Raw genomic sequence first — 16,190 nt, 5'->3', positions numbered from 1 at the left:
AATAAAAGTTATAAGCAAACTTATTAAACTCAGTCCTGTTTCTGCATACCTAAATGTACTTTGCTCAGATCTGGTTTAGCAGTTGTTTTTGGGTTTTGGTGGTGTGATTTTTTTTTTTCTGTTCTGTGGTCTGCATGCTGTGAGGCATACATATAGCATGAAAGGAGGGATGCTTTAAAAAATAAAAAGAGAAACACCAAAAAGTCCGTTCTTATTCATTGCTGTCAAGGTGAGAGAGGCTACCTAGCTTCTTTTCCAGTTCTGGTCCCTTAGGTAGTCCTAAAAATTTGAAGAAAATACAAACGAGCTAACAGTTGTTTCCTGCTAATTGTGATATAGACAACAATATGATAACTTTCTCTCTTGTTACTTCCAACTATCTTGGTTTTTCTGCAACTACCAAATACAAGAATATATTACAGCTGTATCAAATGTTTGAGCTGACCTTAACAAAAGTGAATGAGGTTTAAAAATACTATTGCCTAGAAACCCTTTCCATCTTGTATGTGAGTGTGTAGGTTTCCTTAACGTCGGAGTAGATTGGTCTTACTGTTTTGGATGCTCCTGTTCCAGTAGTGTTATTCATATTTGGAACAGCAGGTTAAGAACTACTTATTTGGAAGGCCCGTGCAAATTGTGACTACTCAGTCCTTGATAAATTATAGATTTTAAAATATTTTGAGAAGTTACAGGAGTTTCAAATACTGGATGAGAAACACCAATTGTGAGCTAACTTATGTGAAAATGACCTTTATGTGAAGATTGGATGACTAACAAGCTAAATAAAACTGCTTGTTATTCTTAAGTTCTAGTATAAAGAGCCAAATGTAGACGTGCTTTCTTGCACTCCTCTGAGCTATTCCCCCAGTCAAGTATCTTCTTTTGAATGACGGTCAAATGGGGATGCAGAAAACTAAAGGAGCTATTTGCATGGGAGCAAGTAGAAGCTCAGGATAAATAGGACCCCTGCTCTTTTTGTGTCGCTTTCACTCTTAAGACTTTCCTGGAAATAAGTTGTTCCTTGTGGCAATTATGACTTCTGCTGTAATATTGCTGGCTAGGAAAAGGGTACATGTCTGTTTTTAGAAGGTATTGAAGTGGTTCCAAAAAGAAAACTTGTTCTTAAAACCTGGGTTTATCCCTTACAGAAACTTTATTTATTCTCTTGGGTTACTTGGCCAATTTTGTGTGAGTCCCCCACTGGATGCTCCATAGCTTAGAGCAATTGGGTTTGATTTTCATACCCTAGATGTTGGCGAGATGGCCAGGTCTGAGCGTTATTGAAGAAGTCTAAGGCCTAATACTAGGCTTTTTACGGACGTCTATTTTTGATATGGGACATTCCAGCTTTAACAAAAGAAGCAATAGGATATTTTACCTAAATTAATATAAGGACAACATGGAAGCTAAAAGGAGCACACCCCTCACAGGGACTTGGATGGATATGTGAATTGGGGACAGGAAGTTGGCAGAAAAACCTGTATATTTCTGGGGAGTTCCTTTTACAGCCCGTATCAGAGGGTGATTAGGCTGTATGTACTCTACATCTGTCACTTCTCTGGCCAGTCAGATTGGCAGCAAGGCAGTGAAAGCATCAAGCAGAGTGTTTTGGTATTTTTCATCAATAGAGTTTCTGCTTTCTTTTAGAATGTGGGAGAAACAGGTTGAAAAGGTACTATAAAGGAAAGAGTGTTCTTACAGATCACTGATCAGATGACGTATAGCACCTTGAACTACCAATGCAAACAAAGGTTTGACCGCAGTATGTACTCTGCTTGAAATAATCTTGATGAGTCATCATAAATGGTAGATCAGTATGCCTTACGGTCCATTTAAAAGTACCAGGAAAGAACACAACTTTTTTCTGTGAAGCTGTAGGTATAATTGCTTTGCTTAAGTTAATATTAAAACCTGAGTGCCACTCTACTTTTAGGTTGTTAGGTTATTGTTAATCTGTAGTTCAGATGCTCTTTGATCTTTCAGGCTTACGCAGATGCCATTAAATATCTGAAAAGAAAAAATTCTTCCATACGTTACTGGTGGTGGTAGGTATCTGTGGGGAAGAGAAGGAACTAAGTGAGGTACATGCTACTTTCTGTTTCTATGATGGCCTCTGTTCTTCAGTAAATGCATAATTCTAAAAATGTTTCAACTGTGCAGGATATAAAATGTATCAAGTTTTGATTGCTTATCTCTACATCAGTGACTGCTGCGTATAACACTGTGCTGCGAAGAAGGGTCTTGACTTAGTAGGTGAGTGCTAAGTAGACCTGTGTTCCTAAATGTAAGCAACTACACAGGTTCAGGTTTTTTCTATACCGTCACTTCAGCAGTCTGTCGTATGCTTATCTTCAGTAGACAGAGGAAACAAAAGAATGTGTGTGTCAAGAAAAGGACTTGTGAAAGTTGAAGGGTTGTTCTACTACAGTTTTAAGTAAGGCTGTTGCTTTTGCAGCTGTTCTGAAAGAATATTCTTAGTTGTAGGAAGCATCAGAGAGGTCATTGGCTGGCTGCTGGGTTAAACATCCCCTTCTCTTAGTGAAGCAGAGGTTACAGTCTATTAAGAGGGAGAAAAAGCATCTGAAATCACCACTTCTTTACTTGGGTGTTGTGGTTTTTTTGGGGGTGGAGAGTTGTTGCTCAGGTGTTGTGTGTTTCAGTTTTCATACACTTGTTGATTAGGGATTGAGGAAAGGTCAAGCAATGACAGTGGATTTCAGAAGCGCTGAGAGGTTTGTTTAGAAATGCTTCTTGACTATTTCAGTATTTGTATGAATCTCACATATTTGATCTGAACCTCTTTTCTCTTTCAGCAGCAAGAGCAGCCGCTAGAAAATCAGTGGGACTTACATGCTGACTATGTTAAATGTCTTCTCTGTTTGGGGTGGGGGCGGGGGTGGCGGCAGGGGGGGTTGGGCGAAGGGACCAAAGCAAACACCTGACCTCCCAGGCTGTTTTGGTTTTAGATCATCCTTGCTATCAAGAGATCAGTTACTGGACAGTTTTTCCCTGAGCATGTTGTTTTCTATTAAGTCAAGTTCTGTGATGTACGGTTAGGGAGACTGCCGGCTTTAGTCTCTGTCATGATGACTTAATTGTACATGCAGCGTGGCAAACTGTGTTGGCTTGCAGACTTGAGGTGGTGATAGTGTTGAACTTCTCTTGGGGGAACAATTAAAAAGGAGAGAACTATAATTTGCTGGTAGATAGTGAACACTTTGTACATTATAATACTAATTTTGCCACAGGAGCTGAAAAAAGTAATAAAAATAAGTACATCACAACTATGATAAGGGGTTTCACAGAACTTTAAAGATGGGGGAGGGGAAAGGCCTTTGTTTTGACCAGAGCAATGTCAGTTCTGTAGAGGTAAATTGCATCCTTTTCTCCTTGTAGAAAATGATGTTATAAAACATAAGTACTTATCTATTTTTTTTACCTAATGAGATTTTACTGAATCGACAAATGCAGCCTGAAATAAATCCTGCATGATAATGAATCTTGCTACTTGTTCCTGTTTTCAAAAAAAACCAAACCCAAAATCTATTTAGACATATTCTTAAGTAACTAAAGGTCAAACACAGATCCATTTGTAGTCTGTTCCATACATATGTTACAATAACTAAGAATCTAATTCAGAGGTATATTTCTCAGTTCTCTAAAACTTCAAACATTATGTAGTATATGTAGACATAGTAGCTATGTAGACACATTTTTTTACTACTTTGGTTGAAATACCCATTTATATTCAAGAATGCTAAATAGAGCTATCTTCTGAATAGATTTTCTAGATGAATCTAAATTACTTTATGCCTTACACAATCAATTCCGATAGCGCCCTTCTGTTTTCTGTCCTATCACCTGGACTAGCAAGATTACCTAATCTGTAATGGACAAACTATACTAATATCTGTAGCAACCCTAGGATCAAAAAGGAGGTATTTTGCATGGAATGCCCGTAAGCAATAAAAAGCAATATTGCTGCAAACATGGGTTAGTCTTCATTCTGACACTGATAAAGCAAGTGCTGTCATGATCATTAAAGTTTGTGGATCTTGTCCTTTTGAAAGAGAGAAGAAGAAGAAAGAAAAGAACTAAGTTCCTACTAGTTCCTCAACTGCCCAGAGATTTATCAAGTTACTCAATAGAAACTAGCTTGAATTATTTAACAGTAACCACCTGTCTGTAGTTTGCCTTTTGACTGTATATGTAAGTAGACTTGGATGGAACTTAGAATAAGCATTTTTAAGATTTTGTTCAGTGTCGCATTACTAGCTCTGACTCTCAGTATCTGTTTTGTTTTGGTTTTTTTTCTTTTTTTGCAGATGATGCAGCACTAGGGGAAAGATTTGTCTTCACGACTTGCTGTACAGTATCTGAATAGTGAAAGCACAATGGACACTTTCTAAAGTTTTACAGACATCAAAAATCATCCAGGAACAAGAACGCTGGACTTCGAAGATTAACAGACTTCAGAGAGCCCAGAAATCTGTCACTGATAAACCCGATTTGGCCATACCGCTTGGGAATGAATACCATTGAGACAGCAAAGCTTGAAGAACATATGGAGGGTCAAAACAATGACACTTCTAATGGCTACTCACGACCTACTCTCTCAGTCAGTGAAGAGAACAAAAATGGCACTAGCAAACCAAAGGGCTTGTCTAACGGTTTGCGAAAAACAGCAAAGAAATATCCTGATTACATCCAGATTGCTATGCCTGCTGAGTCTAGGAACAAATTTCCTCTGGAATGGTGGAAAACAGGCATTGCCTTTGTCTATGCTCTCTTCAACTTGATTCTAACAACTGTAATGATCACTGTGGTCCATGAGAGAGTACCTCCAAAGGAGCTAAGCCCTCCCTTGCCTGACAAATTCTTTGATTACATTGATCGTGTGAAATGGGCTTTTTCTGTATCAGAAATAAATGGAATGATACTGGTTGGATTATGGATATTCCAGTGGTTGTTTCTTAGATACAAGTAAGTAGCTGTATGGTTTTTTCTCTGCTGTATGTTTTCAGAACATTGGTTTCCTTCGTTCACTTTGGATAGAAGAAATTTTATGGTAGCATCTGTAGCAATATTGTTGAATAGGGCTGGCAGGAAAATGAGAGAGAGATGACTTACTTGGAAAATGTTCCAGTGTCCATGCTGGACTGCAGAAATACAGTTTTCTTCTGATTATTCAATAAACCTTTTTTACATCTGAATTTGACACCTATGTTGTACTAGCCAAATTTATTCTGGGACTGGGTTTTCCCAAAGTGTGTTTACTAACATGGTGGTGTTTAAACAGAGAAGGTCATGATAATGTGAAAAAACATCACCCAAATTTGAGGAGGAACCCGCTCTCTTCTGCAGCTAGACTAGAAGCTTTTTCCTTTGTCTTCATTTGCTTAAATGATACATATTTAAGTCAAGTACATGGTTATAATATGGGACTAAAAAGAGAAGGTCACCAAGTCAAGGAAAACTATGCCTGACTGCTCACTTAAGTTAAAGTGAGGCAACGTTAAATTGGCTAGGTAGCTTTGGTGGGAGCTCTGTGGTAGTTATGTACTATGAGCTAGTAAGACTAAAATCTGAAGAAAGACTTTTTAGTGTTTGATTTAGAGAAGTGTGTGGTGAAGAGCAAGGGGTGGAGCTGCTCTTTAATTCTATGGATTCAGCTATATAATAAAGCTGTTATAACTGTTATATGTAACTTTTACATATCCTGCATGGGAACTTTGTACTCAATCTTTTTTTCCCCCTTCTCTTTCAGATCAATAGTGGGACGCAGGTTCTTTTTTATAATAGGAACTTTGTATCTGTACCGCTGTATTACTATGTACGTTACCACCTTACCTGTGCCTGGAATGCATTTTCAGTGTGCACCAAAGGTAAGAGCCTTTGCTCCCTGTTTCTTGCCTTAGTTTCTGCCTGAGTCCTTGTGGCTCATTAGAGCAAACAGAAGATAATATTCCAGGTGTTAATAAATAACAATTATTTTCAGTTGATGTCTTCAGAAACCTAGATAGTGACAAACTGAAAGCTGTGTGATACAGAGAGCCTCAAGCCATTGCTGCAGTTAAGATGCTTTAAGGGAAAGTACCTATGTTGAAATAGTGCTGCCACCAATTAGTAAGCTTGCTTCTGAGACTCAGGCTAATCACTCTAATACTGTAGCAATATTTTTTTCTTATGTGATGGGATACTTAAGGTCAATATTGTAATTCATAGGCTCATACACAAGCTTGTGTTACAGTATCCTGTTAAACTACAATGTTATCATATGCTTTGCCCTGTTTTTCATGCTATTTTGTCAAGAGCTGTCACAATACCTGATGTCAGCTGCCTGTGCCTGCTTCCAACCTGCAAAATGTACATAAATGTGACTTAACCAAGTTCAGCTATTTAAGTGAGCTGACACATATAGAAACATGTACATGCTAATATTTCTACAAGAATATTTTAAAAAATTTGTGGCGGTGTAGTTAGGTGGTGATACAAAGGAATTCTGTTACTGCCATTTTAGATTACTAATAAAAAGTTATAGACATTTAATTGCCTTTGAACATATTGTATCGTGTTGGCTGCAGTGAAAGAATGGTGCACTTGAGAGTAACACACAGTTTGGTTGTGCACTGAGAAGATAAGTGTTTTGAAACCTGAAAATATTGCCATTTTGGGGGATGAATCTGTGACTTGTGTAGGTCTTGAGGTACAGAATCATGTCTGTTCAATCTTATTCTCTTACACTGGGACAACTTAACACAGTGGATGTACTACTTATGAATCAGGATCTATTTGAAAAAGCTTTGTTTACCTACCACTGTTGTAAAGACTCAACTGTGGTGTTCTAGTAGCTTGGGGAATGACTTTGTGGAGTAGGTTGTGTATTCAGGAATGGGAAAGGGTAAGCAGACACTTAAATGTCTCTTCTGAAAGTGCATTTTCCTGCCATTAAAATAGGATTAATTACTTCAGCTCTGGAAAAACTTGATAGCTCTTCTGGATTTCTTTTGTGTTCCATGTGAATATTTTTCTGATTATGAAAAACTCAGTTATCCCTTTATCTTGTTTGTGCCGTTTTTTTTTCTCCAGAGTTAATCTTTAACAGCTAGGTGAAACCAAGTGTTTGCCTAGTATCTGTGAGAATCAAAAGTTGATCCTAGTGTGTGACTAAAAAGTAAATCCTCTAAATCTGAGTAAGTCCTGACTGAGTTTGTAGCCAAATCTAAAATAAAGCGAGTTCGAGGTTTTTGTCCTGTAGAAACATTGCTCGTCTCTGAACAGAATGGCAGAAGTGGTATGTGAGGTTGTACTGTGTTGGAACCGGTTTTGAACGGGTTTTATCCATTCCACCAAAGGCTATCATGAGATACCTGACCTCACAAATTTTTCATGTTCACCTCTCCACTATATTCTGCATCTCATTCTCATACAATGCATATTTTAAAATAGCTTGGGAAAGCATAGACAGAATGCTGGTGGTGTTAAGCTGATCTTTAGCACCTGTCAACTTTGATATGCATGTTTGTTTATTTAAGAATATGTGAAAGAAAGCCAAAGAAAGTTAAGATAATTTGTGTCCCCTCTTTCTCCCTGAAGCGACATACTTTGGGGCAAGAAGTTTACTCAAGTCAGTTATGGTGTACCTTAAATTGTTCTTGTACTATTTTGGTGTTCTAGTTGAATGGAGATTCTCAGGCAAAGGTTCAGAGGATCCTGCGACTGATTTCTGGTGGTGGTCTATCCATAACTGGATCACACATCCTATGCGGAGACTTCCTGTTTAGTGGTCACACTGTGGTATTAACGCTGATCTACCTGTTCATCAAAGAGTGTAAGTGGTGGTATCTCAAAGCACTTTTCTTGTTTAAATCTGTTGTACTGGGAAAAAACATGATAAAAGTGCATGTAAAAACTATTGCCCTCCAGAAGTTACTGGTACTGCCCTCCAAAGGTACTGGTACGCAGCCTGTTGTATGTGTATGGGTTTGAAATGCAAAATGTGACTTTGCTGAGCGAAAATGGAATGTGGGTGTAATAAAGCGGTATGGGCTTTAATGAACAGCTTAATGTGACTAGTCATGTCACTCCTATCTTCATATAGAATGCTTACTGGTTGAAGCAAGCTAGCTTTTCATTATTCATTGACACGTTATTCAAATTTTGGGTAAAATATACTGTAGTTACTTATGCAGATTAGCTCTGTGCAGGTTGGCTGGTATACCTTGGGTGTAAAGGAATTTTTGTGGCTTGAGCACTAGGCCATTGCACACTTGTACCACATCCAGAAGCAATGTTATTTCTTTGAAGCAACTGATGTACAGCCCACTTAAACAGTGGAAAATTGATTCATGCTGCTGGAACATCTTCTGCTAGAGTTTCCTACTTATGCCTCTTGAAGTTGATGATAATTTGGCAAGCACACAGAAGATAGAGTTGGGGTTATGGTTTCCCCCTTTGCTTTACATTGCTATGGGGCATGGGGGTAAAAATCTGTCTGTGTTGCACACACTGCATTGATCAAAGCTTTGGTAAACTGAGCAGCAACTTCTAAATCTGATATATGGTAAGCAAAGCTTCTACCCTGGGAACTTGGCTGCTCATGAATGCGTAGTGGGGAGTTCCCTTTCCAGTTCACATGTTTGGAATGGGAATCTTCTCTCCTACTGTTGTGCCCCAAGCTATGCGAATGCTAGCTTGGCTCATGGGAATGTGTAATTCTCAGTGAAACAAAAATAAGACTAGCCAGCATCAGTTGAATGCCTTCCTTTTATTAAAATGTTGAGGGAAGGAAGTGTTGCAGTGCTACGTTCTGCCTTAAACAAAAAACACAATGTAAAAACACCTGCTTAATACAACAAACTTCAAATCTGTGGATGCAAGACATTCTTCTTCAAACACTGATTTAAGATGCTGGCTATGGTCTGCTGATTCTTAGGCCTTAGGTCCTTTGTGTAAAGTGAGTGTTACTGGGGGAATGACATGTGTAACCCATCAAAACTGCCAGAACACTATTAGGAAAACAGCCTAATAGATTTGTTGTTTGCCTTGTTTTGTGTACGTTATTGCAGCTTAATGCTAGTCACATACTCTTTAATATCTTTACTACCAGGAAAGATGTAGATAACTCAGTGTGTCTGGGGCTGGTATAACTCATGTACTTTTTTTATCATAAGGAGTTGGAGGAATTGTATTGTACAAATTCTTGTAATAAGCCCTTTGACCACTGCCTAATTGTTAGGCATATATTTCAGCAGAGTTAAGCTCTATAAATAAGAAATGCATAGCTTTCCTTTTCTGCCTCCTGTATAATTAGCAAAATGTTATCTGAGCAAGGGCTTAAGCCCTATAATTGCTCTAAATAAGAGGTTGCTTATTGTATTCTCTTCTGCTCTTTTGATGACGTCTTCAGTGCAAGAAGAGCATTCTGAGGTTTTTATTGCTTCTGGCTTAGTGGATTTTTTTGCTCTGCTCTTCCTTTCACCCTTTGCTGCTCAACTTATTCCTCTGCTCTCCAGCTTTTTTGCCTAGAGTAGTCATTTACATTTTTAGCCTTCATATGTATGTCTTGCTTGGGACCATTTTCGTCAACTTCTTGATTACTTGGTTCCTTTTTTTTAAATCAGTAGATACAGATTTGTTTGAAATGTTTTGGGGAGAGTTAAGAGAATTTATTGTTTTGACACTTGCACCAAAATTTAAGTCGCCCTGCAGTACCTATTTTGCGCAGGCCTCTCAAACTACTACTGGGTAGGCTTTTTGAGATCGGTAACTTTTCTGCCAGCATTGTGTGAAAGTAAAGGCTGACCATTGCCTCAGAAGGCAAGGGGTGCCAAAACCTCCCACTGCGAGTGAAATGAAGCCCGTTAGCCTGTCAGAAGTTATGAATGGTCATTGTGACACCCAAGGCATTTTTCAAAGGGGAAAGAGGGCAGGGAAACTTTTCCGCTGAAGTGGCTTAAATGCATTTTGAAGAATAGCTTCGCTCCCATTTGTTAGTCTTTAATGAAAGGGTATAAATTCACATACTGTACTTCCCCATACAGTGTATCCTGTTTCACAGAATGGAGGTTTCATGCGAAGTAGTTAAAACCTAGGAATTAAGCAGGAAGAGATACTATTATTTTAATCTGTGATCTCTGCTCAGGTTATATCGATTCTAGACATTTCACTTGAGCATAGACTGTAAAAAGAGCAGGGATTCAACACATCCAAGTAAAATAATCAACATGCGTGTCTTGCCTAAATTCTGTCTCTTCCTCTGCACCCTAGAAGTGGTTTTACTGGGAAACTTAATTTGACTAGAAAATGGGGTATAGTGCTGACTATCCTGTAAGCTCATCTTGGGTTCATTTTACAAAGTAAGAACATGTGAGTAAGTTTGTGTAATTCTTCAGTCTTGTTTTCTATGTCAAACAGGGCTCTTGTACCAGTGTGGTACAAATGAATTGTGTTTTAAATCTAGTAGCCTTAATTAAATAGTCTTTTTTATCTTCCCCTTCCCTTTGTGGACTGCTATAATAATGTATATGGCTTTTTGTGTGTGTTTTTTTTTTTTCTGCCCATCATCTCTCTTTCATAGATTCACCACGTCATTTCTGGTGGTATCACTTAATCTGCTGGCTAATGAGTGCTGCTGGAATAATTTGTATCCTTGTTGCTCATGAACACTATACCATAGATGTCATCATTGCTTACTATATCACTACACGGCTTTTCTGGTGGTACCACTCAATGGCTAATGAAAAGGTGAGTGGCAAATACCTTTAGAATCAATGTATGGCCTGCCATTGTTAATACTGCTCTAAAGTCAAAATTAGCTCTTGATTTCAAGATAAAAAGAGGTTCCATATTGAAGTTTAAACAAATTGGGCAAGGAGTTTCACTTTACTGTGGTTTAAGTAAATATTTAATGGATTAGGGTGTTCTTTTTTTGATCTGTGCTTGTTCTTAAGTTATTTCAAAACTTATTTTTTATAAAGTTATTCTTGAAATTCCTGATACTGTGGCTTAGAAACATTTCTTTTGAACTTCAAGGTTTTATTGCTGTAGCAGATGTGTTGAATAGCCCTTGTTTGTCTAAGCTTATGAATAAACAGTAGTTTAGTAACCATTTCTGACAGACCTAAATTACCTAGACCACCCTGAAAGTCTAGTGACAGTTCTTCCGTAAATGTCACGAACAGTACATTGTTTAGAAGGTGTCTGCTGCAGTTGTTTCAAGAACACTTTCAAGTAGGAGCACAGCTCTCCAGCCATTTTAATCTAGCTTTCAACTATTAGTGATCAATGGAAACATGACATGCCTGAAAGGGCTCCTGTTCAAAAGACTTGAGTGCTTCGTTTCCCTAAATTTTGTACAGCAACAGAGCATCCCTTTGTGTTAAAGATGCTCAGTCTGTAGTAGACATTTGGACTATGAAGTATGCGCTGCCTCAGTACTGTGTTTTCTAGGCTAAATGCACCTTGTCTTTGCAGAAATGCATGTGAACATACGCTTTTTTTTGTAGTTGTCTTGACTCAACGTCATTGATTGTAATGCTTTAAACTGATTGCCTGTTTCCTTTTCCTCTTTACCTACTTGTGCCAATACAGACTTTAAAGGTCTCTTCGCAGACAAATTTTCTCTCTCGAGCATGGTGGTATCCAATATTTTATTTCTTTGAGAAGAACGTGCAAGGCTCTGTTCCTTGTAGCTTTTCCTGGCCGATATCTTGGCCTCCTAGCTGCTTCAAATCTTCATGCAAAAAATATTCACGGGTTCAGAAGACAGGAGAAGACAATGAAAAATCTACCTGAAGAAAAGGAAAGCATCTGCTCTGTTTTTTTTACCAAAACATTAATGCTGTAACCAAAGTTCTTAAGAGGACTACACTGTAACTGAAGAAGTGGACCAAGCTTCTGTGCAATTGATTGGAAAGACAATTGTAGACACGCATATTGCCATTTCGTATGTTTTCATATCATCAGGCTGTACAGACCTGTTCTACTCTTCAGTGCTAATAGAATGCACCACTGATGGGATTTTTTTATATTCAAGAAAAAATGGAGCAGGACTTTGCTTTACTAATGAGATAGAGGTGCCAAAGACCACATTAACACTTTCATTACTAACTATCACTCATCCACAGAAGCACCCAAAAATCTCGTCTTCAGACTTCTGGAGTGCGCAAGGGCAAAAACATGTGAACATGTAAAGGCACAACATCAGTGTACTGAGGTGTATAAAAAAAAAGAAAACCAAAACACAGTTGTGGGAAGTGGTTTGTTGCATTATTCTTGCTAATGAAGGTAAGGCCTTTGCATGACTGGTACAGCTGGAAACAAGTCTTGACTTTTTTTACACTCTGTGGGTACGAATATCTTATGACCCTAAAATGCTACTTACCACCGTTATCTCCCATATACTCTACTAGATACTGATTTTTACATTTTTATTAGTAATTTTATATTTAAACTGTTGTGCTACCTGATGACTTTGCAAATTAGGAATAGCTGCCAACATCAGAGCTCAAGGGGCCTAAAATTGTATTTTTTAAAAAAGGACACCGTTTCAAAGTCTAAACCTTTAATTGCAGTTTGGCCTTGTGTATATAGCTATACAGTGCCTATCGGTGTATGTATGTGCATATACACACAAAAGCACACGCTGCTGCATAGTTAAACACAATTAAACAAAACTACTTGTTGGAAAGAGTGATCATACAGTTCTTAATTCAGGCAAAAGTCCTACAGATCTCAAACTTTTTAATTTTAGTAGCTATCTCTCTTGCTGACAGTATGTAGCAGGTTTGCTTGGGAGCCATAGTTCTGCATTGAATTTCTTTTTTGCCTGTTGGCATGTTTCTATGACTTTATGTTTGTGTTTTTTTTTTTAAAGTGCCAAGGTGAATACCTACAACAGTAGCATTTCTTCAATTATTACCTAAAACCATTTCATATTAAATGACACTGTGGTAGAACTCACATGCAAATTCTGTTTTCTCTTCCCTACCCCACCCCCTCCCCGGCCAGGTTTGAGGCCAACTAAAGTGGCTATTTAAGCAAGTTGGCTGAGAATGTGAGAAAATTACCATGGCAAACATGTAACAAAAACACAGACTCACAGCTACCTGGTTCTTGCTGGTTTTTATTGTTTTGTACTGTTGGGAAAGCAAAGTAGGAAATTAGCATTCTATGTTTAACCATTTATGTTCTGTATTAATTTCTGCAGTTAATTTTGTTTTCAAATCTTCAGTAAAATCTGATAGCAAAGATAAAACTGCATTAAGTGTTGAAGTGGTACTAATATAAATGAAATGCTGGTTATTTTAAAAATGTCTTGAACTGAGTGACAAGTGTGAACAGTTTACTTAAATGACAACTTTTTTTAAAAAGCCCAGTTAAAGTTATAAAATGCAATACAGAGTATTTAATAAGATTTTTTAGTTAAGGGGATCAATTGCTATGAGTTGTACATAAGAATATTATTAATGTGCGTTTCAAATATTTTTGTGCATTATTGAAGTAATACAATAAACAATGTTCCTTATAATACATCCTTGGTAAAACTTAGCTAAGAAAGACATTCTGATGATGTTTGGTTTTGTTATTTAAAATAAGCTTCTTAAAATCTTATAATAAGCCTGTGGAAGTTTTGTGTCTATGGGTGTACCTGTGTTTTCATTTGCTTGCTCCTGGCAGACCTTGAGCAGCTAAAAAGCCAGTATCAAAACATTTATTTGGAAGTCCTTTTCCCACGTCATATAAATGAAGCTGTTCAATATCAGCCTGTGAATCTCCTGAGATTCTTGTTATATCAATGCTACTTCATAGAGCATATTTTTTTTAAGCCAAATTCTAAGCTTTGTGTTAAATACAGTCATGTTAAGCCACTTGTAGTGATATTATCTTCTAGAAATCGCAAATGGATTTCATTAGTGGTAACCATGCCTTGAACATAACATGATGAAAAGTGTTCCAGTAAAGAACTTAAATAGTGGTTTTTCATCTGGTGGCTGAATAATAAATACTTTGATCGTCTAGATAGCTAATTGCCTGCATAGCCACCACCATGTCTCAGTGGCATTTCTGTAATATATCTGCAAAGTAGAATTTCTTCATGCGGATTGAGGTGTTTGGGTTGCCTTTTTTATACTTATTCCTATTTCTGGAAGGAAAAAACATGAAAGTGATGGAATAGAACCAAGCAAAGATGATGCTGCTGTTGGGCGGTGTGAGCTTTCCTTCTACTGCTGAATCTGATAGAAACTTCTATTGAAATACAGAAGGAAGGTTTTAAATGGCAGCACTAGCTAAAAATACTTGATTCCTGTTCTGGCTCGGCCTTCCCTTCGAGTTCTTAAACTTTCTCCATTGTATCAAAAACCTCAAAATGGTGTGTGTGTGTTTAATTAACAGAAAAACCCTACTCTTCTACTATCTCAATAGCTTTAAATTGCTTTTGCAAACTTGGATGGTATAGGTGTGTTTGAAGACTCTTTAAGCCTATATGTAAGGTGATGAAATGGGGTAAGTAATGGTATATGCTAGTGCTTACTGCTGTAGTAGTTTATCCAATACAAACCACAGCTGGTACATAAAAATTATTAACTTTAAGAACAAAGTGATCATGGCATATAAATTCTGTGAAGCTGAAAACATGGCTTCGTCCTAAGAGGAAAAAGGATTGCATTAGGTAAAAAGAACAGCTTAAGCCCTCAAAGTGATCAGTACCTTATTTGGGCTGAATATGCCAAATGTTTTACAGTATGTCACTATTTTTTCCTGGAGTTACAATAATCTTTGTTACAGATGATACATGAGCTGCACCTGTACTGTGACTATAAATGAAATGCTTCTTCTCCCTACTGAAGAGCATTTCCATGTTGAATTTCCCAGGCAGAAGGCACCACGCTTGTACACCTGGCGTATCAGTATGACTTAGATTCTCTTGGGTGCTTTGCATTTATGAAACGTGCTTCTTTAAATGCCTAACCTAAATTTAAACCCGGATCTAAAAGGTTAATTTGAGCATTTAAAGAATTGCGCTGCTATGTGGTCATGCTACAGATGCTTAATTCTGATGCCATAAATGATTAACATGTACTTGAAACTCCTGTAAACTGACATTTTTATGGTACGTGCTTAGCACTCCCTTGTGGACATAAACGGTACTAAATGTTAATTTTTCACTACTGTTTTAGAAAGATAGCTACAGGTATGTGGCAAAAAGAGCTGTTCTAAACGTTGCTATGAACTCTAGCACTGGATTTGTTTCCCCCCTTAAAAAAAAGTGTGGGAGAGAAGTTAAAAAAAATCAAGACTGCATTTATATGTTAAGATACACCACCTTCATGTAATAGAGAAATAAAGCTCAGTAACAGAGACACAACTTGCAAGTATTTTAAGAGATGAGACAATTCTCTTAATTAGATTACTGCAAATCCACTTATCTGCATCTTAAATCAGAATCTGTTCAAACTCTGGCTTTCTCCCATCAGTAGTATCTGGCTAGACAATTTGTCTAACCCAAATTTTTTCCTGTTCCAGAAGATATGAAATATGATTTACAGTCCTAGAGACCAGATCCATTAAGTTCAGTGCAAGGTGAAGTCTTTCCATTTACTTCAAATGAACCTTCCCACAGCTCTTTTTCTCTTAACTTTAAAAAAACTATCTTAAAGATTCATGGGGTAATTTTGAAAACACGTCCAGTCTATCAGATGTACTAGAACCGTTTTTCCTTACTGGCCGACTCAACAGCTCTTAAGCTCCTTTGTCATCCTGATTTTTTTTTTTTACAATATATGTGTTTTGGACTTACCTAAAATCTTCTATAGGCACACAAAATTAGAGTGATACTCTAAGATTGAACACTTCTGAATTTACATGTTCTATACCAGGCATTGTAAAATCAATGTCTTAAATTCAGTTACTGAAAAAAAGGGGTTTTAAAAATAAATACTTCTGTTGGACACCACGTGAGTGCTGCTTAAGTGCACATGATAAAAAAATATCCTAGTGTGCTACTGAAGTAACTTTGCTCATAAGTTAGCTTTCATGTGCTGCTTATTGTGCCAGGAATCAGAGAGTGAAGACCCAAAGGCTTTTGTTCTAATATTGACAACAAAAAGGTAGGAAGGTGAAAATGTTGAGGTAGATGGTGATCATACATTGCTTTTTACATGAAACTGAGCTACAACTACACCTAA

At 37.5% G+C, this 16,190-nt stretch overlaps 1 protein-coding gene across 5 annotated transcripts in view; it reads left to right on the top strand.

Annotated features, from left to right (window-relative positions):
* Positions 1-13,564, top strand: part of SGMS2 (sphingomyelin synthase 2) — a 46,239-nt gene extending 32,675 nt beyond the window's left edge. For all 5 annotated transcript variants that reach the window (XM_075090698.1, XM_075090694.1, XM_075090695.1 and 2 more), the window contains 5 exons: positions 4,326-4,983; positions 5,768-5,885; positions 7,678-7,831; positions 10,580-10,746; positions 11,593-13,564. In XM_075090698.1, coding sequence (XP_074946799.1) covers positions 4,529-4,983; positions 5,768-5,885; positions 7,678-7,831; positions 10,580-10,746; positions 11,593-11,796 — 1,098 coding nt within the window. In that variant the 5' untranslated portion in view covers positions 4,326-4,528 and the 3' untranslated portion in view covers positions 11,797-13,564. The remainder of the gene's footprint in view (positions 1-4,325; positions 4,984-5,767; positions 5,886-7,677; positions 7,832-10,579; positions 10,747-11,592) is intronic.
* The last annotated feature ends 2,626 nt before the right edge of the window (positions 13,565-16,190 follow it).

Source organism: Phalacrocorax aristotelis, chromosome 4, assembly GCF_949628215.1.
Source record: "Phalacrocorax aristotelis chromosome 4, bGulAri2.1, whole genome shotgun sequence".
NCBI lineage: Eukaryota > Metazoa > Chordata > Aves > Suliformes > Phalacrocoracidae > Phalacrocorax > Phalacrocorax aristotelis.
Note: the sequence above shows the minus strand (reverse complement) of the source record. Positions and strands in the feature narration are given on the sequence as shown.